The sequence below is a fragment of the Pediculus humanus genome, genomic scaffold, assembly GCF_000006295.1.
Source record: "Pediculus humanus corporis 1103172107631 genomic scaffold, whole genome shotgun sequence".
NCBI lineage: Eukaryota > Metazoa > Arthropoda > Insecta > Psocodea > Pediculidae > Pediculus > Pediculus humanus.
Window position 1 is genome coordinate 97,913 of NW_002987244.1, and position 8,654 is coordinate 106,566.

Genomic DNA, 8,654 nt, shown 5'->3' on the forward strand with positions numbered 1-8,654 from the left:
TCACGAGTACTTCCACACCATGAAGCGGAAGCACGACGAGTGGATCTCCGCGAAGAAGGTAGCGGTAATACGTCACTACCACTGGGAGAAAGTAGTTTAGAATTTCTATGACTTAAGGGTAATCCATTGCATTGAACCTTAAGTAATTAATGTAAACATTTAAATTAAGTTTTTTTCTTTTTTTTTTTTTTGTAAAATAAAACTCGTACAATTAATTTTACCTTAAGTAATTCTTGCGAAGATTGTCTTGATATATTACGGTTACTGAGTCCATTTTGAAGTGATGAAAGATCTTGCTTTGAATTCGTAAATTTGCATGCTTCATCATAATGATTGAAAAAATTACTCTTGATAGGCCGCCGAGTCATTTTTCTAAAAAAAAAAGTAAGTTCACGTCCTAATATATAAATAAATTCATAAAAAATGTATTTTTGTAACACATGTTTTTCCCCAAAAAAAATTCAGGTTATTTTTTTGCCATTAATAAATAGAGATTTCTGAAAGCTTTGTTCAATTAAAGCTACATACAAAAGCTTAAAAAAACTATTTCCCATCGATTACATAAAATAAAATATAGATGAGAGTCTTATCAAACAAATTGAAATTAAAAAAATATTAATCAACTCACGCATAAATTTTTAGAGACTTTTGTAGATACACTTTCTTTTTCTTTGCATTTCTCAAATTCTGTATTGTTTTGGAAAATAAAATCAGTTTTGTACTGTATTACTTCCACCGCCACGTTTTTTTTTATTTCTAATAAATTTCCCAACTCTTGAGGCCGACCGTTTGAAACAGTGAAGCTATGAGAACTGAGAAGTTGAAATGGACATTGCCCTAAACGACCATCCAGATTTAGATTTGGCCAAACTTCCAATTCAGAAAATTCAGGCTTATTTTCACTTTAAAGTAAAAAAAAAAAAAAAAGAAAGATTAATAATAATATTTGTAAATAACGAAATGAAACATATTTTATATAATAAATATTTACCAGGTTACTGATTCTATTTTTATAAATGGTGTTTTGTTTCTAGCACATATAATTATTTTACTTTCAGAGACTTGCTTTTTTTTCTCGTTTAATTTAGATAAAAACGATTTCTCAGCTTTTGCAATCCAATGCCACAAATTTCGCAAAGGCAATACAGGAATCCTCCATTTCTGAGCTAATTCCAAAAGACTGACACAAGAAGACGATGGTTGTTGAGAAATCTTTTCTAGCATAGCAGATGCTCTACTCTTCTAAAATTAAATTTAAAATAAATATGTATTTTAAAAAATTTAATATCTTTTTAAGAAGACATGCAATGTAAATAAATATTCAATGAAATTGAAAGTATGTTAAAAAACAAAAAACTACAAATGAAAAAATTGGATAACTAATAAAAATAATTAAATTTTCAAATGTCAAAAAGCAATTTTTCTTATAGCGAAAGCAGAATTTTGATGAGAAATTATTGAAACTTGATTAACTATTACTTAAAATTATGAAATATAATAGTTTCATACAAAAATGCATTTATTAAAATTTAAAATTAATTTAAAAAAACTTACAGGTAAAATTAAGTGTTGATCTTGATTAGTAGATGGAGACGGAGTTGTTATAGGTGAAACAGAAGAAGCAGGACTGTGCACTTTTCCCATCCATTCTGCTTTGTCAGTTATAATAACTTTAATTCCTTTTTTTAAAAATACTTCTATTTTCTAAAAAAAAAAATAAAAAAATACTTAGTTAAATAATGTGATTAAAATTTTAATTTTTTTAAATGAAGTAGCAATAAATTAAAATTTATATTTTAAATTATTACATATTAATGTATAAAAAAATTATTAAATATTCTAATAGTTTAAGTAAGCAATTTGTAGAATATTTTCGAGATCTATTTGATTAGGTAATTAAGTGTGACTTTAATCAAAAAGAAATAAAGTACCGTTAAATTACATTTTGAAATTAAATCTAAAAAAGTATAGAAAAAAACTTACAGCGCCATAAGATTTCAAGATGGTTTCAACTTTGTTTGATTCTTTTCTGCTGTTAATGTCCAAATAAAATCGTGTATTAGATAAAAATTTAGGATGATGATTTTGCGAAGAGGATGAGTAATGCTGTTCAAATCCTGTAAAATAAATTTACCTTATAATTTCAAAAAAAAATAAAATACCAAAAAAAATTTAAAATAAGTTTAAATGCCCACTAGTGCATCGAAACGTAAAAATTAAAAATCAAACTTTTTTTTTTTTTTTTATAAAACTACTTAAATGTTTCAAAAAAAATTGCAATACTTAAGGTAAAAATGCTTGTTATGATTGAAATTCTAAACAAACTTTTAACTAAACAAATATTACCTAATTAAACTTGTTAATTTTTAAAATAATAAAAATATTTTGTTTAACCGTAATAGAAGACAAAATTATAAACTAAGAACTGTAAATTATTTGTTTATTTTAGCAATATTATTAAATTACTTGACAAGCAATAAATGATAAAGACATATGGTAATTTTATTATATTTCAAAAAAAAATAAAAAGAAAAGAAGTTTTAATCGATTTTATAAACTATAAATATATATAATTTAAAAAAATTTTTTAAATTAAACAAACGATATTTTTTAAAACCAATATTTGAAAAAAATTAAGTTGAACCTGGTTTGAAATACACCATAAATTAATGAAATACTCACAAATACTTGTTAGAAGTAAAAATAAAAGCGTGTTATTTTAACTTAACTTGATATATTTTAACTTAATGAAATTTGTTATATATAAACTGCTTTTTTTTGTCAAAAAAAAAATAGTCCAAATACTGTGCTTACAAGCCTTACCTTTCTGCGTTTGCAAAATGTTTTTTTGCGAACTAATTACGGCGATATCAAATTTGTCGAGCGATTTTTTAAAAATCTTTGGAGGTGAGACCATGCCTTTAATTTGTATATTAAATCACAACAGCAATTATTAAGGCAATACACAAATGAAAATTTACCGTAGGAGTGTCCATCATGTCTATGCATTCGTACTCGATTAGATATCAAATATGGCGGAATATGTATTTTAATGTTTAGTTTTACGTAAACACCAATTAAAAAAAAAAATAAATTACGAAAACTAAATGCGGGAGTAAAAATTACAAGTTTTTAGCAAAAAAAATATTAAATAAAATAATATTAACGTAGAATTTTCATTAAAAATTAAATAACGTAATTTACTTTCAACATATAGCGTCTTTCTCAAAAAAAAAATATAACTGTGTGACCTCTATTGGATTTTTAAAGAACTTCTAAACAAAGAAATATTGATTAAGTAAAAATATTTTTTGAACAGTTATAATATTGTAAAACTAAAATTTATTTACTAATAATTGCGAGAATAAATAAAAATAACCGATTGAAATTGTGAAAAAAAATTTGTAAAAATATTATTTTTGAAATAAAATGTTTTACACGTAAAAATGTTTTTTTTTTTTTTTTTAAATCACGTATAAATTTAAAAATGAATTTTAATAACAGAGTAAAAACTATTACTTTTTGGCAACCAAGTATTATTAAATAATTGTTTAAAATGGTTTTAGTATTTAAGACACTAAAATTCAATTTAAAAATTCCCTAAAACTCCACTATTAATTTTATTGCTACAATTCACTTAATATAAAATTAAAAAATGTATATCAGAAAATTACCTGTAATCATATTGAATACAATAGCTTTTTTGCAAATTAATTTTAAAGTATAGAAAATACGCCTCGTTTCTAGCAACAAATAGTGAATTTCATAGAAAAATATTGATAACTCATAAACTTTCAATTGTTTAATATGTCGTAAATTATTTTAAGGTTTTCATGAGTGTTATAAATCTTGATAGTTATTTTAAAAAATGAAAAAAAAAAGTTGTTTATTAGTTTAAGTGATTTAGTCAGTTTAAGTAATATCTACAGATTTTGGAAATTAATTAAGATTTTACTAATAATTTCCAATTTTGGAAGGAAATACTGCAAAGTTTGTAAATATTTAATTAACAAATGAATGAAGGTATTAATAAAATTTTTTTTAGTAAATTGACAAAATTGTTGTTGTTTCAAAACTAATACTTTATATGACAGTATCTTAAAATTCAAAATGGTTGTAAAATGATTAAAAAGTCTAGCTATATATTATCACTTTATTTTAAAATACTCATTAACAGTGATCTATAATTGTACTTAACCCAAAAAGTTTGTTTCTATTTTATGTTAAACATATACGAAATTATCAAAAAATTATTTTTTTAAAGGATTAAAATTTACAGCAAATATTGAAATTTTTTTTTCATTTAAATTAGTTTGTTTAAAGCTGAAATTTTAATGATATTATTCAATTACATTTATTAATGTATTTAATAGAAAAACAATGGCATACCAGTAGTTTCGAGTTATTTTGCTTTTAACGTCTTTAACATACTATACAATATTTTACCAACTTTTTACAATTCCAATAGTAGTTTAATAGTATTCATAATGAAAATAAAAGTAATTCAAAAATTATTATAAAAATCATTTATTATGTACAAAATTTATTTTACAATAAGACTAAAAAAAATTTTCATGCAATATTTATTTATAAAATTAAATAAATAAAATTATAAATTTTATTGAAAATTTATTAGAACTTCATACTGAGAACTTCTTTTAAAAGAAACATGAGGGAAAAGATGTTTCCAGTCAGAAATATTTGCATAAGATATTAAATTGCAAAAACTGAGATCCAAAAGCTTTAATTTCGGTAATCCTATTAATAATCTAAAAAAAAAAATTCAGTAATTGTTATGAAACAACATTTAAATTTTGAAAAACCTTAAAAAAACAATATTTTTACCCAATAATGTGTATTAAATAAATCAATGTTTTTTTATAATTATGTTATTCAAAAATTAATAATATATCAAAAATTTTACCAAAACAATCAGAATAAAGTACCAAAAAAAGAGAGTGTGATCCAACTTATACTGTAGATAAATTAGAAAAGTATATCTAAATATGTATCTTACTCAAGGCAAATTTCTGATGTGATCCCTCGAGCTCCTAATAAATCTATTTGTTCCAAATCAGGACAAAATTTAATAAAAGGCTCTAAATCATTATCACAAATCCCTCGAACAGCTGTTAGAAACAGCTTTTTTAGTTTACTGCATCCTTCTGCTAGATTACACAAACTATCAAAAGGTGAAGTAAATCCCAAGCTGTAAAAACAAAATTTCTATTAATATAAAAAATTAAATTTTTTTTCAATCTAAAAATAAAACTAAAATACTAACCACCACCCTAAATCCACTTCTTCAAGTAAGCTACATTGACTTAATGCTGAAACTCCAACTTGAGTTAAATTTGAAGTTTTCCAGAGATCGAGTGAAATAAGTTTTTTATTATTTTCAGATATAGCTAACACAACTTCATCCATATTGTTTATTTTGGTGCAAGATCCTATTTTTATATTTAAAATTGATAAATAAAAAGAATAAGCATACAAGTAATAATTTTATTATTGCATTAAAATACTACCCAAATTCAAATGCAATAAATTTTTGTTGTTCTTTAGGATTTCAATCAGAGGTTGACAAGTAATATTTGTCCTGTATAAATCGAGGTATTCCAATTGAGAAAGTTTTTCTAAACAGTAAAATCCTTTGCTGCTTACAGTAGTACAATTTCTTAAACCAAGTTCTTTTAATTGTTTACACTGAGCTAAAACTTCAATTGTTTCATTTGTTACAAATTTACAGCTATTCAAACGAATATGAGTTAGAGTACCATAACTAGGGATTAAAAATCTGAAATAAATTAGCGTACTAAAATAGTCTGTAGCATAATAAAATTTTATCAAAATAAAAAAAAAAGAAAGTAAAAATTACTCTTGAAAAACGGAAGGAGTAATAGCATTGTAACTTCCACACCAACTTAAATCAAGCTTTTGTAAATGTTGACATTGTTTACTCAAACTAAGTAGAGCTCCATTATTTATAATGTTCCAATAAGGTTGTAGAGATAAACTGTTATACAAAAAACTATCGTAACAAAGCAAGTTGAAATGTCGATTTAAACGAGCGCATCTACGTAATGATATTAAATCAAGATATCCCAAAATTTTCAATATTGCTTCATCCTTGATTTGTAAAAATTAATCAGACAAAAAGTTAGAATAGCAGAATAATAGTCAATAATTTGTTTAAAGTAATGCAAAAAGATTAGTTTTGCACGCATATTTCAAGTTACGATATGTTTTTAGTCTAAGAAACTTAAACTCATTATACATGTAAGTTTTACAATTTATTATTAAAGTTTTGTAAAATACTTACTGGCAAACATTGAAACCTTCCACTATTATTACAATAATCTCTTGTTGACTGTGTAGCATTTACGGCATCAGTTTTATTTTGAAAATTTCTTTTAACTTTGTGTATGTCTGTACCCTAAACAAGTATTTTTAATAAGAAAATAAAAATCTGTGACATTACTGATTTTAATTATAATATACTAACAAAATTACCTTATTGGGAATATAATGTAAATTAAGTTCATATATTTGCTGAGTTAGTTTTCCAAACACTTCTGCACTTAGATCTATATTTCCTTCATCATTTTCTAGGTCAAATATTTTGTTTGAAGATAAAAAATTACTTTTTATAGGTTGTTTTGTTCCCACCAAGAGCACAGCATCTATCCCAGTATAATATTCCAATTGAGAATGATTAAATTCTATTCTAAGAACACTAAAAATTATTAAAGATTAAAAATCATTTAGTAAAAGTAAGTTTTCAATTACATTTTATAAAAATTTGAAATGTTTTTAAAAATAATTTTTAAAAAATTTCTGGAGTTAAAGAATATATGTGGTAGCTACATTTAAATATAAAAATTTTTAGTTTTATTACCATGTAGTGAAATTAACTATTTTGATGAAAGGTGTAAATACTCTTGGAATGTGTTTTTGCTTAGAGGGTTCACCTTCCCACAATAATTCCCACATATTTTTTGAGTTGGCATGATTTTTTGCCCAAATACGAACAACTGCTCCAGGATTATAAGTTTCATAAATACTAATTCTAAAAGGATATACACATTCCTCAAAAGAAACATCTATAATAAAAATTAATTATTTATTTAAAATTACATTTTAAAAGAAATGTAACTACACGTTAATTTTATTTTAAGGTTTTTAAGAGAATGCAATAAAAAGTCAAGAAAAAATCTAACCTAAAGATTTATAAATTCAATTAAGTTAAAAAAATTTTGAAATTTTCAGATAATTTAATGTTAAAATAATTACCCACAAAATCAACACTGGGTATTTTAGATGTGTTTTGTGGCATATAATCTACTGTGCTAGAAGGTGCTTCTTTCCACCAGTTGCCATAAGTTTTCTAAAACATAATTATGTATGGTAGAAAAATTGATAGACTACATTTCGATTACTTTTAAATTTTAAATTAATAAGAGGAAACTGAAATAAAATAATATAGTATATTATTTTATGGTATTTAAAATACCATGACAAAGGCTTGTGGAAAATCTCCGTAGTCAGGAAACTTGGACGGTTTTCCTGTCAAGTTATAGGCGGTGTATGAAATGCTAGTATCACTGCCGTATTGAGAACTAAAATCCAATACTTCATGCACATATTGTTCAACAAAGTTAATGTCTTCCTTAAACTCTTGTAGTACAAATTTTTGAATTTTTTTTAGAGGTAAACTACAAATTTTTTGAGAGTAAAAATGTTTTTCCATTTCGTTAAATTATTTACCTCAACACTGTTTGTGTCATTTGTGCGACAGTTTTAATTCCACGACAATTTAGTTTCTGTATTTTTTGTAATTTTCGGTGAATTTTTTAATTTTTATTTTTGTTGAATTAATAATGTATTAAATTATTAAACTTTTTTTAACAATATGAACTCTAGTTTTTTCTTTTTAAACTTAGTTGTTGACAAATGTATTAATTATTTTTTTTATTTGTCTTATACATTAAGAATTTTATTTTTGTCATTATCATTGGTTTCAACATTTTATGCGTGGAAATTTTTTTATCCAAAATTAAGGTAAAGTTAAAAATTACCTTATTAATAATTAAATATTTTAAATTCTCAATTCTAAATATTTGAATAATATATTGATTGATTCATAAAATTTTTTTTTTATAATAGTTTTTTAATTAAATGCCGGCGTCTGAGTCGTCTTTTAACGTGTTGATTCGGGTAGTCTTTGTATTAACATACATTTAGTAATATATAATATTTTAAAATTCAAATGAAATACATATACTTAAAAATTGTATTAATTAATGTTATATTTTATAACGCTATTTATCTTTTAAATATATATTATCATTTGTAAAATATGCCAAAGGCTAAAAATTTTTAAGGTTAATTTTGACCATAACTATTTGAAGGATATTATTGAAATTTATTAAAAAAGTTTTTATAGTTTTTTATAAGCACCAAATGTGCAAAATTATTAAACTATGAAAAATTTTAATAAGGATCAAATAAATATTCAATGTAGCTTATTTGTTTAGATTAAGTTTTATGATTAAACATTACAAAAAATAATTTTTTACACTTTTTAAATAAAGAATTAATTTTTTGTCTTAAATGTTTGAGAGATTCTTTAATTTTATTTTTTCACAACAGAT

At 23.3% G+C, this 8,654-nt stretch overlaps 3 protein-coding genes across 3 annotated transcripts in view; all 3 read right to left on the minus strand.

Annotated features, from left to right (window-relative positions):
* Positions 1-368, minus strand: part of Phum_PHUM257090 (uncharacterized protein) — a gene marked incomplete at both ends in the record, with an annotated part of 3,109 nt that extends 2,741 nt beyond the window's left edge. The window contains 2 exons of the mRNA XM_002426454.1: positions 5-137; positions 222-368. Coding sequence (XP_002426499.1) covers positions 5-137; positions 222-368 — 280 coding nt within the window. The remainder of the gene's footprint in view (positions 1-4; positions 138-221) is intronic.
* Positions 369-619: 251 nt separating this feature from the next.
* Positions 620-1,644, minus strand: Phum_PHUM257200 (uncharacterized protein; the record flags this gene model as incomplete). Its single annotated transcript, XM_002426455.1, has 3 exons — positions 620-902; positions 1,097-1,239; positions 1,510-1,644. The coding sequence occupies 3 exons, from the start codon at positions 1,642-1,644 to the stop codon at positions 620-622; spliced, it is 561 nt and encodes a 186-aa protein (XP_002426500.1).
* A 2,606-nt stretch (positions 1,645-4,250) lies between these two features.
* On the minus strand, positions 4,251-7,750 carry Phum_PHUM257210 (fbxl4, putative; the record flags this gene model as incomplete). Its single annotated transcript, XM_002426456.1, has 11 exons — positions 4,251-4,323; positions 4,647-4,769; positions 5,018-5,209; positions 5,285-5,450; positions 5,529-5,797; positions 5,879-6,129; positions 6,323-6,436; positions 6,514-6,736; positions 6,899-7,103; positions 7,294-7,387; positions 7,514-7,750. The coding sequence occupies 11 exons, from the start codon at positions 7,748-7,750 to the stop codon at positions 4,251-4,253; spliced, it is 1,947 nt and encodes a 648-aa protein (XP_002426501.1).
* Between the last annotated feature and the right edge of the window lie 904 nt (positions 7,751-8,654).